Source organism: Ctenocephalides felis, unplaced genomic scaffold (assembly GCF_003426905.1).
Source record: "Ctenocephalides felis isolate EL2017-DRISC unplaced genomic scaffold, ASM342690v1 CF-g0.4_SCAFFOLD_01886, whole genome shotgun sequence".
Taxonomy (NCBI): Eukaryota; Metazoa; Arthropoda; class Insecta; order Siphonaptera; family Pulicidae; genus Ctenocephalides; species Ctenocephalides felis.
Window position 1 is genome coordinate 18,239,308 of NW_020538040.1, and position 21,818 is coordinate 18,261,125.

The 21,818-nt window shown below is 30.5% G+C and overlaps 1 protein-coding gene across 2 annotated transcripts in view; it reads left to right on the plus strand.

Annotated features, from left to right (window-relative positions):
• Positions 1–21,818, plus strand: part of LOC113377526 (nuclear pore complex protein Nup88-like) — a 276,647-nt gene that overhangs the window by 169,824 nt on the left and 85,005 nt on the right. Inside the window, exon 1 of one of the 2 annotated variants that reach the window (XM_026617877.1) lies at positions 63–215. The exons of the other annotated variant lie outside the window; for it this stretch is intronic. Within the exon in view, the coding sequence (XP_026473662.1) occupies positions 148–215 (68 nt within the window). The 5' untranslated portion in view covers positions 63–147. Of the gene's footprint in view, positions 1–62; positions 216–21,818 lie in introns of those variants that run through there. 2 annotated transcript variants of the gene reach the window in all.

Sequence of the window (21,818 nt, forward strand, 5' to 3'; positions counted from 1 at the left end):
CTCGATATTGACAAAGAATCTAACATTTTTTTATTTTTCCAGACTTTGGTGGGTACAAATCCACCCTGCATAAGAAACGTATTTAGGATCAAGACAAGTCCAGCCAGTATCTGGTTGGGCATCTTTGGTGATAAAGGAATTTCTTTGATGGAATTGCCAAGACGTTGGGGGCCCAATGGATATTTTTCAGGTGGCAAAGATACAGTTTCCTGTCGGTGAGTGCTTTATAGGCATATTTTTTTAACAATAATTGTAGATCATAATATATATTCAATTTTGAATATAAAATTTTGGTATCAGTGGCAGAATGTATAACTAGATGTTCTATGTATGGTTTCTTACGATTCAGTTATATTTTAATGGTTCCCAAATATATCTTAAAATTCCGTTTTTAAATCGCGCCATACCAAAGAGTGAGGTATTCAGTGAGAAATTAACTGCACAAGTTACGCTGGCGTTTCGGCGGAAAAAAGATAGGCGTTCACCATCCCCCATCCCCCATCCCCCATTCGAAAACTTTAAATAAAACTTTAAATGCGAAATAGCAAGGCAAAGCAAGAGATTTATTGTACAGGAATATTATATTATTACATCGCGTATCGTGGCGAACAATGTAAAGAGCCTGTGGATGTACGCCTGTCCCTGCTGGTAGCTAATGTATGCATAATTCATACGCCAACGAAAGATATAAATTAGCCTGATATTTCCGACCGTTTGCCTTGCTAGTCTCACTCGCCTGTAAGTTAAAAATTATTTTGATATTTCTACATGTGTTTGAAAGAATATGAGGATTGCAAACGATTCTGAGGACTTATTGTCCGGGTGATGGAAAGCAAATCATTTATTTAATCATTTAACTGTGGCACGCTTATTGAACTGTGTACACTCTAATGTGTCGTCAAAATCGAGGTATAGAGCCACTTTTCATTCATTTATTCAAAAAATATATTTCAATAAATATAAATATGTACATAACATTTTTATTCGTTCAGATTTTTACCAGTAGGTACGGTATCCAGCATCATATCTAGTTTTGTAAACTACAAAATAAGAAGCTCTAAATGAATATAAAAATTATATCATAATTGCGACAAAATACGAGGAAAGAAAATACAGTGTCACTTACTTACAACTATTTATTTTATACCGGCATGGCTTCACAATATTTTAAATCTTTAAATTTTGTATTTAAACATGCTTTTCGTTTTACATAATTTGCCATCTAAGTAGCCAATGGTCAAAGATTTCATGACGAATATAGTCATCAATACACAAAATTTTGAGACATCTTCATGACGGGTATACTCGACAATCATAGTTAACGGGTTAAAATGAATTCAGTTACTCATTTCGTTCGATTCATTGTCATCTTGCAAATCACTTCGTTTTTACCAGAAACATCTCTTCGCAAATTCTATATTTTTCATGTTTCAAGTCTTCATATACCGTTTGGGACCCAAATTGGAAAAATATTCGGCATTTTCTTGAAAACTTTTGCACCTATTTAAAACCTGCATATATTTTAAAACTCAACAATGGTTCACATTGAATGGTTTTGCATGAAAATCAGCAATTCACTGTCAGAATGAGATTATCAATAATTTAAGAATTCTGCTGATTAGGCTTTTGCAAGATCTCCTAGGCCGTTCCTAAGTAATTTCCAATCATCTAGTACATCTAAGACCAACCCATATTACTTTTTGAGCAAAAATTTATGTAATAGGCACTGGCCCGTAACAAACCTGAAAAAAACTAGTTGTGTATGGCATTGTGCTTTAAGGAAAATTGCTGAAATTTCTCGTATCGTAATTCAAAACTTCTAAAAGCTTTAATATTTTTGAAAACTTTGAAAAAATTACATTTTTGAGAGTCTTGAAGTTTTTGTAAAAAATGTACCTTTTTTGATCAATTTGATTTTTTTTTCATATTTTAAAATTGTTTGAAAATTCAGATTTTTTCCAAAGCAATCACACTCAGTAGACAAAATATTAAAGCGCATAAGCGCTGAAAATTTTTATTATCTTAACATTTAAGAACCTTTTGAACATTTCGGAATACCTTAGAAAAAATAGATGAGGTGTGTGTCTGCGTATGTATGAATGTGTGTATGTATGTGCGGATACAGTATTTTGGCCTTGATTTCGAGAACACGGATTTTACTAGATTCTAGTATGTTTCTTAGTAAGGATTTCAATTTATCCACTAGCTAGAACTTGTCTTAAAGTAAAATGTCTTTTGCATCTTCTTATTTATTTAATTTTATTGGCCATTATTGATTGGTCAAATAATAGTGTAATAACCATATAGTAGGTTTTTAGGTAGTTTTTTAGTGAGAATTTCAATTTATCAACTAAGTAAATATCTTAAACTTGACTTAAAGGAAAATTACTCTTGCATCTTCTTATTTATTTAATTTTATTGACTATTACGTATTGATGAAATAATTATATATTTCTGCAAGACTAACAGAATTCAAAGTTGTTTGAAAGATATTTGTTAGGAATTATGCTGACTAAATTTTGACCATTGATTAATTTATTGTGTTGATCAAATTTTGACCATTGATTGCTGGGCGGTTTCTAAGTTATTTTCAATTATCTATTAGTTTTTTTTAGTAAGGATAATTGAACCTACATTGTCCTACAATCATGTCCTATTTTTCCACAAAGTATTTTTATAGATGCACCTCTGCGTTTTTAACGAACAATCTCCATCAGCACATAGGTACAAACTCACCCCCCAAAATAAACATACGAGAATGCTACAACGTCGCCCACTACCACAGGGTGAAAATATCATTTGCATACAAAGGCAATAACATTAATTCGAAAGATTTTTCCCAGGGAAATTATTATTGTTGACGAAAATTCAAAGATTACACACAGCACAGCAACGGGAGAGTTAGAGCCGTTTCAGGTTAGGGGTTTCCAAAACTTTACCTCGGCAATTCCAAATGTATGTACATAAATATATGAACGTATAAATATTATGCAAGTGTGCTTTAGGTAATTTAGGTAACAACGATTATATTATTTCAAACTCGCGCGGTAAAGTTTCGCTTAATAGCGAGGCTTGAGGTGTTAGGAGAGCTTAACTGTAATTAATATTTATTACTGAAATAAGATCATTCTGATTTTGATATTAATATCGTATTCATACGATTTGATTGTTAAGCTTTATTGTTCGAGATATTTACCATTTGAAACGAATTAGGAAATAAATTTACACTACCGTCTCACTTTTTAACTCGTTGACTTGATTTGAGCTTTCATGACACAAAGCTTAAATATGAGCATATTTTCAACTCTTTTAAAGAAAAAGTTGTAGTTATTTTTCAGAAATTAAAATGATTTGTATAAATGACTGTTAAATTTATGTGTTTATATCACTCTTACTCTCAAAAAGTGATATATATTCCATAATTTGATCTTAGACTTCAAAAAGAATCTCTAACTTTGGGATAAAATTTATAGTTTGAGAGTTGTTTTAGTTGCTATTAATTTGTTTTGTTTTCAATATATAATTTTAATAACTTCATTCATACTTTAGCGTAATTTTAAAATTTACTAGTAGTTCATGGCTATTGATAAATGGAGTTTGAAATTTTGCTACAAGCAAAATAAAAAATATATAATTGTTTTGTGGAGACAATAACTTATTCATTATACAGACAACTAGTTAATTTAGAAATAACATACCTCGCCAATTGGCATTTCACTCACATACGCATAGATTTCTGAAAATAAAAGACTTTTCAGTAATGTAGGGTGAAACAGGTATTTCATACGGAATTATTTAACCTTTTCATATAACGAAGATCACTAAAATAAAAAGCATTTTAATATAAATTACTCAAAGATCGCTCTTATTCCAGGTATTTCAAACAATTTATCTATTTAATATCTATCTTAAATAATTCAAACTTATAAATAGTAATTTTGAGCAATGTTAACAAAAAATTTTGATCGTGCAATCACTAACAAATTTCTATTGATTTTAATTTATATGTTTTTTCAAAATGTTGGCATAACTATTAGTATTTTATTCAATTATTGAATAAAATAGTTGCTTTATTTTAATTCATTTATATTTTACTCATTATTTATAATTAGCTTGTACATTAAATGCGATAACTCACTCAGATTTTATAATTAAATTGCGGTATTAAATTATGTAGTTTGCTAACTATGTAGAAATTTAGAATAGAATTCAGATAACAAGTCAACTACGGTTTCAATTTCAAATTTTAATTTGCCTTCACCTGTTCTGAAGTTTTAAATTGTAATTTAAATTGCTATTAATTATCACATCTAGTTTTTTTTAAAGCGATATATTTTATTCTAGCATATTTCTTGAGAAGACAAACGAGCAGTCAATAACTCTTTTTTTAAACTTTAACTATATATATATATATATATATATTTTATATTAGATATGTATATTTAATAGTTTTGGCGTATATATGTTGCAGCAATGCCCACGAATTACGATTTTTACTTGAGATCATTTTTGAGATCTATAACAAAAACCTCAGATAATATTTGTTATACTGCTTGATATCGAGCTGACCGAGCTCGGGATCGAACTCAATTTTGAAATTACATTATATACATTAGACAAATTCACACATATACGTACGTTTTTCTCAGAGACGTCTGGATTAGTTTTTGGCAAAGGCAGTCCCAGCCGTTTTGGAGTTTTGAAGCAAAAAGTTCAAAAACAACCAGTTTTTGAGAGAAAGGCACATTCGATTGTAATTATTACAAAACATTTAATTTGTATTGATTGGGCGATTTTTTTTTAATTCACTGCTATATTTACAACTGTTTCGTTAAGAAGATTTAGTAAATTTTTGGAATTTACAATTGTCAGCCGTAATAGGGACATTGTATATTTTAGTGACATATTGCAAAAACAACTCAATAGCTGCTTTTCCATTCGTTAAAAATATAATAACTATATTTTAATCATAGTAATATAAACTTTACTATTTTTTATAAATAATTTTTTATAAGTAGGTACTAAGTTATTTCAATCTTTATCAGAAAAATTGATGAATTAAATCAGATTGCGTACATTTTTGCGAAGGCAGGTCTAGTGTTTTGGAAGTTACGGCGTAAAAAGTGTAAAGAATAACCGTTTTTCAGTGAACGGCACAACCGATTAGAGTGTTTCAAAAAACATATTGCTTTGTCGACGGCGTTTGTTTAATATGTTTTCGTTCTTATAGATAAGCATTGATAAAGTTCGTCGCTCAAATATAAGCACTTGTATTAGATTTATAAAATACGACAATGAAATTTACAGTTTTCATAATAATTATTTTAAAATATCTGAAACAATTATCATTTATTAATATTGATTGATTATTTTTATTTCGCGAATGTTTAATTACAGTATGGAAAGTTCCAGCAATTTTTCCTTAAGGCACAATACCATTCACCACTAATAAACTGCCCATAGGGTAAGTTATAGTAATGGGCCGAAAACCGAAAGGTTTTTAGAGGTTTCTGAACATTTTGGCATACCTCAGAAAAAATGGATGTGTGTGTGCGTGCGTGTTTTGTGTGTATGTATGTATGGATACAGTTTTTAGGGCGGGTAAACAATTTTTTTTTGTATATCGAAAATAATTCAGATTTTATTTTTATTTCTGGCTAAAGTTCTAAAGCTCAGAACTCAAAACTTATATACTTTAAATAGATGATTTTTACTTTGTAATTCAGTTTATATATAATACTTAGAAATATTAGACAACTGAAATAATTCTAAAACATTTAATATTTGTCGAATATTTCGTTACGGTACGGGAAGTTCCAGCAATTTGCTTTAAGGCACGATGATATTTACCACTAGTTTTTTTTTATTTTATTTTCATTCTGCAATCTATAAAAATAATTATATTTAGCAGAGAATGCTGACAAGTGATTTTATTTAATTTACATTTTTTTATTATTTTTTCCTGACTTTTTCTTCCCATTTCGGTCCTGTGTTTTAATGCGTTCGAACGCTAATCCCGCGACGCGCGGATTATAAGTCGAGAGAGTGACTTCAGTTGCTTTGGTCGCCGCGTCATTAAGATCTTTCGGGGGATTTGGAAGCAAATAGCAAATAGGCGAAATATGAAAATTCGGGATAAAGAAAGGATTCTGTTTTATGGGCCTCTAGGGATTGGGAGAGATGCAGCCGAGAGAGGTGTCCTCGGACTGATCAAGCCTGATTATGGGTACTTCTAGTTAATTCATGATACTTATATTTGATAACGCCGAAGGTGACAGTGCTTTTCGTAGTTGATAAGATGTATTAGAAGCATTCAATTTAATTTTTATCAGATACAATGCTCTTATGTCAACGATTTTTTCCAATATTCAAAGCACTCTTTTCTTATCGTCACTTTTTGGCGTTCCATTATATCTCACAGTTTTTATTTCATTCATTATTACAAATTTCCGAGCTTTGATGTGTCTATGTTTTGGGAACAATAAAAAGTCACAAGCATAGTTTTTTTATCGAACAAAATTTAACACAATATCTTTGCCTAATTTTTTAAGACTACAGACTATACAGAACAAGGCACTGAGATTACTTTGCGTTTCAAAGATTTCTGAACATTTTGGCGTACCTTAGAAAAAATGGATGGATGTGTGTGTTCGTATTTGTGTGCGGATGTGCGTATGTGTGTGCGCATACAATTTTTCGTCGACGATTTCGGGAGCACGGTTAGTACTAGACAAACCGAGAGATCCACTGACAAGACACTATTATTCTACAAAATATACACGAACAGACTGACGTACCGACAGTATAAGACTATATTAAAAAGCTCATTGAAAATTGTTACCTCAAACGTAGATATTACGACAATATTAATATCCAAGCACATGGTTAATTTACAAGAGTATATAATTTGGTATGGAAAACATGCCAAATTTCTTGAATTTTAAAAATTAAATGTTACGGAAACCAAATATCTTAGATAGAAAATTTAAAAATTCTTTAATTTTGAAAATTCAATGATAAAAATATGATTTATAAAAATTGTGAATTACCAACCGAAATGAACCGAAAATGAGATTAAATGTGCATTTGAGTTTCATTTGTAAGGTGGTTAAGGGTTAAGGGCCGACTATTAATCACGTGATCGATTTCTAAGAATTTTTGGGCCCTCTTTTCATTTGTTTCATTTTGGTGATATTTAAAATTATCCTCTCTTTTCCACCAAACTTTCCCATTGCGTGTATTTTTAGTACCTAGAAAAAATCCTGAAATTGTTGATGTTTTTTTTTTTTTGAAAAATTTCGTTTTTTCTAAAATTCAGGTAAAAAATGAAAGCTCTCTAATTTGTCAGTCATTCAATTGAGCATACACTGGAATTATAATGTGGATCACTAATAATTTTTTCTTTGTTAATTCATATCCTTCAGCTATGCATTGCGCTACTAGACACAGTAAATTTTTTTCATAACTATTTTAATCTAATTAACAAAAAATAGAAAATGAAAATTTGTCTATATCTTCACGTTTCCAAGGTTTCTGAACATCTTGGCATACCTTAAAAGGATGTATGTGTGTATGAATGTGTGCGTGTGTGTATATGTGAGTGCGGATACAAATTTTTGTCGACGATTTTGGGAACACGGTTTAACCGATTTGAATGATTCAAAAAACATTTGGTTCTTAAGACGATGTACTAATTAGTTTTTGGCAGGTTTAGTCGTTTTAAAGATATGAGGCAAAAAGTGCCAAGAATGGGAATTCAGTTTTTGAGAGAACAGAGAGTCCGATTTCAATAATTCAAAAAAACATTTTGCTTGTGTTGAAAAATTTTAATCTTTGGTACGGGAAGTTTTTGCAATTTGCTTTAAGACGCGATGCCATACACCACTAGTTTTTTTTTTTAATTTTGAACAAAGTAACTGGCAGTGGGTAATGTAATGTCGACACCCCGAACATGATCCCACTTTGGCATTATCACAAGCGCATAATTTGTATGTATTAGAGTGGTGTAAAATAATTTGTACGCTCTGAATGTATTAAACAAATTGAGGGAAGCGCTTTAGGCTTATTAACGCGAAACGCTAACGCGCTGATATTATGGCCACGCGTGGTTTAGGCATAATATCTGAGCGGTATATTTCGGTATATTTAACCCGAAAACTTATTCCCGTGTGTCTTGAGGAAACCGACTACACGAGAGTGTTTTCTTGATATGCAAGCAAACGTTTGCATAATTAACGAGATCACGTACATAAAATACGCCGAAATCGTCATGTCTTCAAAGTAGAGCGGAGACGACTGCCGGTCTGATATTTGGTATTTGTTATCAGATAGGTGAAAATTTAGGGCATATCTTCACGTATCTTTGCAGGAAATTGAAATTATCATTCTCTTTTGAAAATTCACTGAGAGTTGCCGAAATTGAAAAATATAAAATAATAACTTGTTTTCAATTTATTCTATTTGATTTATATTATAGACTACTTAACATAAACAAGATTAAAGTATTTTTCTTTTTAATGTTCCGTAGGGTAAGTTATAATAAACGTCCAGAAATCGAAAATGAAAATTTTTGCATATCTTCGCGTTTTAGAGGTTTCTGAACATTTTGGCATTCTTTAGAAAAAACAGATGTGTGTATCTTTTGTGTGCAATTTTTTGTCTACGATTTCAGGCGCACGGATCAACCGATTTGAAATATTCCAAAAATTTGATTTCTCCTCATGGGGATATGTGATCCGTAGGGTAAGTTATAATAAACGTCCAGAAATCGAAAATGAAAATTTTTGCATATCTTCGCGTTTTAGAGGTTTCTGAACATTTTGGCATTCTTTAGAAAAAACAGATGTGTGTATCTTTTGTGTGCAATTTTTTGTCTACGATTTCAGGCGCACGGATCAACCGATTTGAAATATTCCAAAAATTTGATTTCTCCTCATGGGGATATGTGCTCATTAGATTTTGGCAAAGACAGGTCCAGCCATTTTGGAGATAAAGAGCTAAATGTGCGAAAAATGATAGATTTTGAGAGATTGAAGCATCCGATTTGAATGATTCAAAAAACCCTTTTGCTTTTATTGACGAAATGATTGTTGTTGGTGAAATCAAAAAAAAAATTATAACATGTTTTTTTTTCATTTCAATAATTCGGATTTTAAGTTTATTTCTAGCTAAAATTTTAACGCTTTCTTATATACTTTAAATAAATAATTTTAACTTTGCAGTTCAGTTTATATAATTCTTAGAAATAGTAGAGCAGATCTTTTACTCTAACTCCGCTTTATTAAGTTTTGTTTATTTACATTTTCATGTAAATTTACATAATCGTCATCGTTTAATTTATAAGCTCTTCTATTTTGTATATAAAATACAAATAATGAAAGTTCCAATGCTTATAATAACATATTTGAAAACTTTTAATATTCTTCGAATATTTTATTACCGTACGGAAAGTTCCAGCAATTTGCTCTAATGCATGATGCCATACACTACTAGTTTTTATTTGGGTGCTGTAAATGGTTTTGAAATTATTATTGGTAAAAATGTAAAGACAATTTCCATAGTTTGTTTCGTAGTTATATTCTTTCTAAAAATTCTACCCATTTTTTTCATTTTTTGTGGCCAAATTTATTTTTTATTTTTTATAATGCGATTATAAAAAACACATATAATCCTAAATATTCACCATTTTACCTCAAACCCTTATTTCATAAATTATTATAGTTACATATTTTTTAAGTGGCCATCAATCAATGAGCGTTTTTAACTCAATGTTGAGTATTGTCAAGTGTTATCTAGCCTAATCGATTTTCTTTATTTAACTCTAAATTAACCACCGTGACAATTTGGAAAATTTTTAGGTATTTGTTCGTGAAAGTTTTTGCATATTTGCATTAAAACCAAATGGTAAAGGTTGGTCATCATTAAATTTGTAAAGGATGCTTACATTTATATTCAATATATGAATTAGATCGTCTGTATAAATTAAAAATTTATATTACGATTATAAATTTTTAATTAGATCGTCTGTATGTTATGAATCAAATTAATATAGAACGCTTTAATTTTTTAAAAAATGTCAAAGTACACATTGTCTTTGGCAATTTGCATTTGCTAACTCGCGCTTCAAAGTACTGCAATCATATAGTTAGGACAAATATGAAAATTCGAATCAGTTACGATTATAAAGAAACGACAAAAGTAATTTTTGGAAGGCTTTGTCTTGAATAAAGACAAGGCCTAAAACCTGAATCATTAATATTAAGAAATTTACATAAAATTACCCATACGTATAAGCTAATATGGGGTCTGTCGCCAATTGCTTATCGGTTGTTTATGTAAATGCAATAGCCGAGAAAAATGGAATATTGTGTATCATTCTCAAACAGCCCACAAAAATACGTTATTCTGGATTTGTGCTTAAAGTCTGAAGAAATGGCTCGGCCGATCGTCTTTCGAAACTGATCAATGGCAACTTTAACGAGTTTCATCGTTAGTGCCAGTGTTATGTAGTAAATAAATGGTTTTTAAATTTTTGCCGTTTTTGAAAAAACGTCGATGAAAAGTTAAAAGATCAATTAGTTTCACACATACTCATACACGTTTTACACATACTCACATTTTACAGATTCACATATTATGTGCTAATGTCCTAACATTTGTAGCATTTATTAGTTTTATCCGAAATATATTAATATTTCTGCTCATCTTTACTTTTTAAGATATTTTGAATCAATACTTCGTAAAAATGTATCAACCCTTTGCACTCGGTTGCCGCCGGAGGCATAATACGTATTACTTTCACAATTTACTTATTTTGTCAATTTTTTTAAATTAACAAATAAAAAATACAATTAGAGAAAAACAAATTCTGGAGACTTAAACTAAATATAATTGTAGTACAGTAGTGCAGTATTTTTTAGAAAGTTTCTCTACTGTTCTGTATATACAGTTATGTACTCTGAAATATTAAAATTTCTTTGAACCCACTTTGTGATGATATGTCAGAAATATTCTAAAGGACGTTTTACCATATATTCAAACAATAACATGTATGTTAAACATTGTAATTTAGGGGCCAATTCTCGGATATAGAAATGTTAAGGCAGCGCTATGTTACGGGTCTATCTTTATATGAATTGGTAGTAACAAACTGTCAAAAGCTATGTATTTGCTGTGGGATCAGACGTTTCACATATAAAATCTAACCTACAAAACACATAAACGTCAAATATCAGTTTTATTATAAGTGCAACTTCCTGATGTATCTGTTATAACACATACATGAAGTTAGGTTTTGTTCGTAAAACACCTGATCACACAGCAAATTCATAGTTTTTTACAAGTTGATAGCACCAATTCATATTTCAGATCAGACTTATTGAAATTGTAAATGTTAATATCTATGATAATATAATATACAGACAAGCTCTACATATTGTCTTCAGCACTGACACAGGTATTCCTTATAGTTTATATTATTCGACCTCTGCCACAACTGTAAAATGCACAACTGTAGTCAGTTTCTAGTATGTATATATATATATATATATTATATATATATATATATATATATATATGTCTGTATATATCGCAGTCGGTTTTCGAGTATTTATCGGTGGTCTGCCTCTCAGGTCAACTAGAAGATGTGACTCTCCTCCATACGCAAAGGTGTATTTGTATGTAAACAGATTAGATTTGGCGCTTGTGCAAATTTTATTATATTTATTTGATACTTAGAAATGTTTTTAATAATTTTTTACATGAGGTTTGCAGTTACTTTAATTTTTAATACAAGATTTTTGCACTTTTTGATAAGCGACCTTCGCGACCTACTTCATTCATAATATTAATATTGTTTTTTATGGATAATTTGCCGGAAATTAATACTACATCTGTCAACAGTGCATGGTTGTACAAGTTTTGAATTTACAACTGATGGAAATTATGAGGTACAAGAAGATAGTATCTTTTATTTTAATTATCATATATAATTTTTTTGTTGTTTTACGCATTGTACTACACTATTTTTACGTATATTATTTTTGAATAGAAAGTAAATTGCAGCATTTTTTAACTTCCCGTAGGGCAAGTTATAGTAATCGCAAAAAAATCGAAAATGAAAATTTTTATATATCTTTACGTTTCAGAGGTTTCTGAACATTTTGACATACCTTAGAAAAAATGGATGTATGTGTGTGTGTGTGTGTGTGTGTATGTGTGTGTGTGTGTATGTATGTATGTATGTGTGTGTGTGTATGTATGTGCGGATACAAATTTTCGTCGACGATTTCGGGAACACGGATCAACCGATTTGAATAATTTAAAAAACATTCGATCCGTATTGATAAGGAGACGTGCTGATTAGTTTTTGGCAAAGGCAGGTCAAGCCGTTCCGAAGATACGGGGCAAAAAGTTCCGAAAACGGTAACTCAGTTTTTAAGAGAACGGAGCGTCCGATTTTAATAATTCAAAAAACGGGGCAAAAAGTTCCGAAAACGGTAACTCAGTTTTTAAGAGAACGGAGCGTCCGATTTTAATAATTCAAAAAACATTTTATTTGTATTGACAAGATGAAGAATCGATACAACTTTCATAAAGGTAGGTCCAGTGGTTTCGGAGATATAGAGGAAAAAGTAAAAAAATGAGCCATTTGACGGTCAAAAATGATCATTAGACATATGCACATCAAATTATCAGACATTTTATAGAGATTTTAACAATAAGTATACATTTTGTTAACATTCCTATCGGTTCCGTACCAATGCTTAGGCGTTAGACAGCGACGCGGCGCTTACGCGCTTTATATTTTGTCCCTATGTAGTTAAAGCAGTACGATTGCTTTGAAAAAAAAGTTCAGATCTTCCACAATATGTCAAAATAAAGAAAAAAAAATTTTTTTTCAAAAAAAAATTTTTTTTAAAAATTTTTTTTTTTCAAAAAAAACTAATTTTTTGTCCAATTTATAGTTTCTCAAAAATCTTATTTTTTCAAAGTAATTTTTTTTCAAAAATGTTAATCGTTTTAAAAAAAAATAATAATTTTTGGTACGGGAAGTTCCAGCAATTTGCCTTAAGGCACGATGCCCTAATTGCCTTAAGACAGAATTCCACTTACAGCTAGTTTATTATTATCATTGACTTCAATAAGTTTATATTAATATTAGTTTACTTATTACAAAAAATTTAATTTACGGGATCAGTTTTCAAATGATTGTATATACAACAATACGTTCATGTTTTTACATATTGTAAGCTCTATTTAACTTTCCGAAGGAAGAGTTTGTTGTCGCGGAAAAAACCGATTTCCTAATTTTATGTTTTCTCCACGTTTCAAGTCATTCTGAATCGCATGAGCTGAAATCGACACAAATTTTGAAAATGTGTGTGTGGTATGAAAAGAGTATGTGTTCATTGTGTGTGCGTATTTGTGAGCCAATTTTTGACCTTTTATCGACGTTCTCTCAAACACTCGACCAATTGATGAGGATATCATCAGTCAGTTTTTCCCGAAGATCGGCCAAGCCGTTTCTTTCTAACTGTTAGAAAAGTATGATTTTTTTTACCAAATTTTAGGCTACAATCTTGAATCGAATTTAAAAATTCAAAAACTGTTTGAATGATATGGCATTGATTAATTTTTGGTAAGGATCGGTCAATTTTTTCTGACGATTCTGATGAAACTATGTGTAACGATAAATTTCATAGCCTGAAATTACATACTATAATGAAATACTAAAAGTCTACGATAAGCGGTTGAATTATAAAAATCCGTTAAAGTTTAGAATCTCGCCGAGAGCTCAAGGTCCTTGGACCCTATTTTCTTTTTAATCTTTCAATAGATATACGTAGTGCTGATACAATAGAGCTATTGTGGGTAACTAAGTTCGCGAGGAGAGCATTTTCAACAGAAATATGTCTGAAATTATATAATATATTTTTTTTTTTTGATTTCTGCATTTTTTACTTTATTCAATTATTCGGACTTCATCATTATATTACCTTGAAAATTCAGCAGAAAATAAATTCAACAAATTATTCGCCGACTCCTACCCCGTTTCACAAACCTAGAGAAATAAGCGTTCACTACAGCAGTCCATCTTCAGGACAGTGTGATAGTTCCGTCCCCTTCTCTCCTGTGAAAGGCCGATAAGTCCGTTTCGCAATCGATTACGTTTCGCCCCGAACTCGGAGCACATTTGCACACAGGTACAATTGCAGTGCGAAAATACATTGGAGAGAGAAGGTGCGCGGATTAATTAATGAATAAATAACACCACGGACTTTACAGCAGAACTACTGTGCAACATATGTACGATTTTGTAAATACACACGTAGATGTACATATATACATGTGTAGCTGAAATCCCAAACAGTTTGGGATAGGTAGAGTCAGGCTTTTAAAGGTTCTTGGGTAAAATGGTCCACCACCAATATCTCAAAAAGAAGTGAAGTTAGGAATTTTTTAACAACAGTATTTGAAAGTAGAGGGCAACCAGCCATTACTTTGAACCTTATGACATTGCTATTGGGATATAAACGGCAATGGTTAAAAATCTGTAACAAAAGATTTTTTTTTCGTTGTTAGTTTTTTTTTATTGTGAGCACTGTTGTTTAGTTTGAGACCTGAATATAGCTTTCAGATTTACATTATTTAATTGTGTTCTGAGATGTATTGTTACTCTTTAGTTTGGTTCAACAGTTTTTTTTTATATATTTTTTATAAAAGCTTACATATGAATAGGGTAAAAAGGACCAACTAAACCTTTACCCTGTCGAAGGTGTGAACAATAGAACCTGTGATGCATGGCATGGTGCCTTAAGGCAAATTGCTGTAACTTTCCGTATCGTAATTTAAAACTTTTAAAAGCTCAAAAAAGAAAAATTAGATTCTTTTTGTGAATTTTAAATTTCTTGGACATTTTTGAAAATGTTCAATACATTTGAGAAGTTTGAGTATTGAAAGAAATGAAAAAAATTGTTAATTTGAAAATTATGGTTGATCCATACTGTGGAAAATATCTGATTCTCAATCGCCAAATGGCAATTTTTTAACTTTCTCTTCTGGATCTTTAAAACCGCTGGATTTGCTTTTGCGAAAATTTATTCTCGTTAATAAAAGTAAAATGTTGCTTGAATTATTCAAATCGGCTGCTGCGTTCTCTCAAAAACTCAATTGCAATTTTGTGCACTCTTCGCTCCGTTTCTCCGAAACGGCTGGACCTGTCTCTGCCAAAAACTAATCAGCACATCTTTCTAGCGATAGGAAACGAATTCTTTTTGAATAATTCAAAATGGTTGATCAGTGCTCCCAAAAATGTCGACAAAAAATAGTACCCATACACATGCGCAAATTTTTCTAAGGTGTGCCAAAATGCTCAGAAACCTTTGAAACGTAAGGATATGAAAAAAAGGTATTTTCGATTTTTTGACGATTACTGTAACTTACCCTTAGGAAAGTTAAAAATAAAAACAAAGTAAAAGTAAATTTTAAAAGATTATTTAAAAAATAGTTTTTCCAACTCTGCTTGTGAATATTTCTGATTATGCATTTAATAATAATATTTATGCATTTAATCAACATATTTTTGTAACAAAATGCCAATGAAATTTATATTTTGCATTGGTTAAATATTGTAGCTATTATTTCGTGTTTTTTTTTTAATTTAAAATAAAGACATCGGATCTGTTTGTCTCCTAGCAGTCCCTTTTTATCCAGCCTATGGGGTAAAAGGGACTAATGACAAATTTTAGAAAAACAGTAAAAATCACATTTCTATAATTAGGAACTTGCTGAAAATTTCGCTAAACATAATTCGATAGTTATCTGCTTGCTAGTTGTTATGAGGTTCATTTTGTTTAGACAGTATAATTACATAAATTCAAGTTGGACTTTTGTGATCCGCCCTACCCTATATAAACTAATGATTCAATTTATTGGCCTTGTCGCTTACCAAGACAAAGTCTAAAGTTTTGTGAATGAAACGCCTGATCGCACAGCAAATTTTCAGCTTTTAATAGTTTTTGCTACCAATTCATAGGAAAATAGATCCATAACAAAGGGCCCTAAATCTATGAACTTATTTCTAAAATACAAGATTTTTAATTATTGCTGTATGTTGATTATTTTCAAACATTTAACAAAAAAACAAGATTTTCAAAGAATAGCATAATTTTCAAGAAAAATCAATATTATATTTTTTTTGTAAAGTTCTCAGTTTTTTTCATACACCACTAGTTGATTTTTTTATTTGAATACCCCATATTTCGCAAGTGTCGCGACTGTTTACAAAATATAAGAAATATATTAGGAGTAAAATTAGGGTCGAGCTTCGATCTCCATCGCTCTGCACACCTGAAATTAGGTGCAAGGTGTGTTTTATGGTCTGATTTAGACTCATCGTGCCCCGTCAAACGCCTTGTAACAAACTTCTATTAAAATGTGCGTATATTCGTATATATAAAGGTTAGAGCTTACGTAATCTTTATTAGAAGCTCGCCGAGAAAGAAACAAGTTAATGCGAAAAGTTGGGCTATCGTAACTCAATTAAAAAGTAATGCCGATATATTGGTAAATTTACCGCGGACTTAGTCGAGGTGAAGAAATCTTGTGGGAGGATTGTAGTAAATATTGTATTTGGGGATTATACGCCTGATTAAGATGTCTGGTTTGTTGACTTATTTATCTTTAACTTCCAGAAGGAGGAGAAGTCCATATTTTTGCCGGAAAATTTCATTCATCAATTTTACATTTTTGTCATTTTTTTATCAAAGGACTTGATCGTAGATTAGTTTTTATAGCTTTGGGTTATTTCAGAGGTCTCGGCTTTAATTACTGTTTTGAGCAGTTTGATCTTAAGCAGTAGTGATTTTTAACTTCCCGTAGGGCAAGTTATAGTAATCGCAAAAAAATCGAAAATGAAAATTTTTATATATCTTTACGTTTCAGAGGTTTCTGAACATTTTGGCATACCTTAGAAAAAATGGATGTATGTGTGTGTGTGTGTGTGTGTGTGTGTGTGTGTGTATGTGTGTGTGTATGTGTGTGTGTATGTGTGTGTGTATGTATGTATGTGTGTGTATGTATGTGCGGATACAAATTTTCGTCGACGATTTCGGGAACACGGATCAACCGATTTGAATAATTCAAAAAACATTCGATCCGTATTGATAAGGAGACGTGCTGATTAGTTTTTGGCAAAGGCAGGTCAAGCCGTTCCGAAGATACGGGGTAAAAAGTTCCGAAAACGGTAACTCAGTTTTTAAGAGAACGGAGCGTCCGATTTTAATAATTCAAAAAACATTTTATTTGTATTGACAAGATGAAGAATCGATACAACTTTCATGAAGGTAGGTCCAGCGGTTTCGGAGATATAGAGGAAAAAGTAAAAAAATGAGCCATTTGGCGGTCAAAAATGATCATTAGACATATGCACATCAAATTATCAGACATTTTATAGAGATTTTAACAATAAGTATACATTTTGTTAACATTCCTATCGGTTCCGTACCAATGCTTATGCGTTAGACAGCGACGCGGCGCTTACGCGCTTTATATTTTGTTCCTAGGTAGTTAAAGCAGTACGATTGCTTTAAAAAAAAAGTTCAGATCTTCCACAATATGTCAAAATAAAGAAAAAAAAATTTTTTTCAAAAAAAAAAAAAAAAATTAAAAAAAAATTTTTTAAAAATATTTTTTTTTTCAAAAAAAAACTAATTTTTTGTCCAATTTATAGTTTCTCAAAAATCTTATTTTTTAAAACTAATTTTTTTTCAAAAATGTTAATCGTTTTAAAAAATAATAATAATTTTTGGTACGGGAAGTTCCAGCAATTTGCCTTAAGGCACGATGCCCTAATTGCCTTAAGACAGAATTCCACTTACAGCTAGTTTTGGTTTTCACTTGGATATACAGATAACAATAAGTTACCAAAATGAAAGTAACCCTTATTTGGCATTGCTACACCAATAAAAAACTATTATATAAATTGTAACAATAAACGTTAAAAACAAATGGTTGAAATTGCGAACTAAGTGTTTCTACTCTCATTTCAACCATATTTTCAAGCAATAATGATATCAGTTTTTACTTAAAATGTAGATGGTGAAAATGAAAATAGTTTCTTTTTGGCATTGCTTTAATATCATCATTATTTGAAAAATTCTAATAATTAAAATATTAAACAGAGATAGGTTAACCGTTAAGTTGTCTTAAAAAAAAGTGACGTTTAGGAGTATATTATATACGATAGCTTATAGATTTTAGAGAAATTCCAAACATTGGGCTGTCTTCTGAAAAAGTTTTTAAGGAGAATATTTATTACGATAGCTCAGACCTGTTAGACCTGATAGACCTGTTAAATTCTGATAGCTGTTTTAGAAAATATATATTTATTTTGCATTTAGCACATGGCTGCGTATTGTACTCTTTTTTTTTAATTGTCATCTTTGTGAATAATAACAAAATTGCGATTTTGTTTCTAAAATATTTTGCTTAAAGGTGATATTTCTTTTATAGTAATAGGATGTTGCTTGATATTTTTAATATTTCTTGTTTGATGGGTCGTTTTGGAAGTTCAGTTAAAACCAATAGCATTCGTTTATAATATATTTTTTAGTTTAGAGTAACTATTGTCTTAGTTGATATTTTATGAACAAAATCTGTAGCCTCAAATGATCATGAATAATTAATTATATAGATTTTTGCTTGTTTAGAAATGTATTATATGTTTGTAAATGCGTTAAAAGTGGTAGATATAAATCACTCACCCAGAAAAAGAAAACAATGATATATAAGGTTGTCAAATATCCTTATTAGCCTTTTTGTATTATAAACCAAGAGCAAAAAAGCGGAAGGGAGATATTTGACAACCTAATATATATATATATATATATATATATATATATATATATATATTTAAATTTTGAATAAATTCTTGGATAATTCAAAACGATAGATCTTTGATTGCATATACAATACCATCATTTTTCCTCATCTGTCTTGTTCGGCATAAGAAGACATGTATCCATGACATCGGGCCAGTTTCATTACTCAACTCGTCGAAAATTACAAATGCTTTCTGTATATTTATATGCATGAAGAACAACATCCCTTGTCTTAATATTTCGGCACAGCACACACATATTATAAATTTCTTTGATAATATATTACCGAAAACTCCTTAATGGTTTTTCATAGCGCTACGTGTCTATATGAAGGGATGCGTAGGTATACGAGCGGAGTCAAAAGGGTGGACGCATAAAACATAAAACATAATTACAGGTAATGTATGCGGAGTCGAGGTGACAAAACACCCCTTAGATTATATGCACGCATTTTCTGAATAAATATATATGAAGAGGTAAAAGGTAAAAGATCAACCCAGACGGAGGAGACTGATGCGGTGTCGAAGTATCATGTCGGTATTAGATAAATTAAATATTAGTCACGATACTAGTGGGAATGTGTATATTTCAAAATGATTTTCGGGAATATAAATATTATTAATCTTATTTTGATACCCAACAAAAATTTTCTACGCAATTTTATGATGAAGATAAGTCACTTTAATCTATTGGATGTCCTGTGCTTGCAATAATTTATAATAACATGGTTCCGCTGATATTCTTCATAGTCCAGTCATAGTAAGTTTACCTCGGAATTCGAGATACACAGCTATAAGTCTGTAAATACTTGTGTCAACCCTAAAAGTTGTCTCAAAACTTATATATGTTGCGTACACCCTACCATAAGTAGGTTTTGAGACAAATTTTAGGTGTCAATATACAAATATTTATAGACTTACAGCTGGGTATCTCGAATTCCGAGATTCTTACCTAAATTAAGCTTAAATGAATCAGTTTTATGAATTTTAATAGAAAATAAAATACTGAAGAGGGAATTGAATGATATATATATATATATGATATATATATATATATATATATATATATATATATATAATATTGAATACAACTGGACTAATAGTTATTTTTTATGTTTTAAAAAATAGGTTTTCACAAGATTTCTATTTCGCAACTCTTTCAAACAATACAACTTCATGCAATCCATATCTATCTATATTACGACGTTTCGAAGCTAATTCGAAAAATTTTATAAATCAATTATAATACATGAAAATAACTATGTTAGAAAAATTAAAATTCACAATACACAATGTATTGTATTACACATTTAACCATTTTCAATACTTTGAAGCACTTGAGACTTTTTTCGAAAATATACAAGTAACTTAATTTTATTATTTGCAAACATACAAAAAAAATGTTTAGAAAATTAATTAAAGACATTTTCTAAATATTTTTGACGTTACATATTGGCTACTATATGTCATTCGAGCGCAAAGGGTTAATACATTAGAATTGATTCAAGATGCTCAAGGTTTCCTTTATTTATGAACACATAATGAAAACTTTAGATTTGTTGAAGTAATTAATTTATTTAAAATATTTATCATTAACTTTTCGTAGAGTAAGTTGTAGTAATCGCAAAAACGGGAAAATGAGAATTTTTATATACCATGTTTCAGAGGTTTTTGAACATTTTGGCATACCTTGGAAAAAATTGTATGTGTGTGTGTTCGGATACAATTTTTTGTCGACGATTTTAAGAACACGGATAAACCGATTTGAATATTTCAAAAAACATTCCGTTCCTATTGATATGGAGACGTGCTGATTAGCTTTCGGCAAACGCAGGTCCAGCGTCCGATTTCAATAATTCAAAAAAACATTTTACTTGTATTGACAAAATGAATAATTGATTGAATGTTTGGGAAGGCAGGTCTAGCAGTTTCGGATATCGATTAAAAAAAGTAAAAAAATACCATTTAGCGGTCAAAAATGATCATTAAACATATGCACAACAAATTATCAAATATTTAATAATTAGTATAAACTTTGTTTATATTTTTATGGATTCCGTTGTTTATCCGTTAGATTGCAACGCGGCGCTTACGCGCTTCTATATTTTGTCTTTACGCAGCTTAAACAGTGCGATTGCTTTGAAAAAAGTTCAAAATTTCCAAAATTTTTCACAATATAATTTTTTTTCAAAAAAGTCAATTTTTTTCAATAATTTTATAATTCTCAAAAACCGAATTTTTTCAAAGTTTTCTAAACAAAATATGTAATTTTAAAATTTGGTACGGCACGTTGCAACAATTTGATTTAAAGCACGACGCCATACACCACTAGGTTAGTATTTTTTCTGCTGCATTCTTAATTATGAATCTACAACTGTCATACAACTTGTATTGACATAATGAATAATTGTTTAATTTTTTTTGAAAGACTGATCCAGCGGTTTTTCACATTTCCATGAGTTTCTTACAAATGTTTGCGTGTTAGATACCAAAGATATACCAAAGTGCTTCGATATTTCGTCTCTAACACAGATTACTTTGAAAAATACTTAAAAATTTTCGAAATATGAAAAAAATAAAAAAAGTGAATTTTTCAGTTTTCAAAAAATTCTGTTTTTTTTTTTAATTTAATTTTCAGTGCGGAAACTTCCAGCAGTCTGCCTTAAGGCACGACGCCATGCACCACTAGTTTTTCTTCGATGATTTATCCACAACATTCGTTTATCATGCTTGTTTAACGTGTAAAGTTTTGATTCGTCTCTAATAATTTAAAGCGAACAACATACTCGTAACAACACTTGAAGATTCTATCCGAACATAATAGCCCGACGTATTCCTGCACGCGGGACGCACCCGCCGTTCGCTCCGCCGGCGAAATGTGTGTGTCTTAGTCTTTACAACTTATTGTTGTATCTTCTCCGTTAATGTCCTTCCTTTG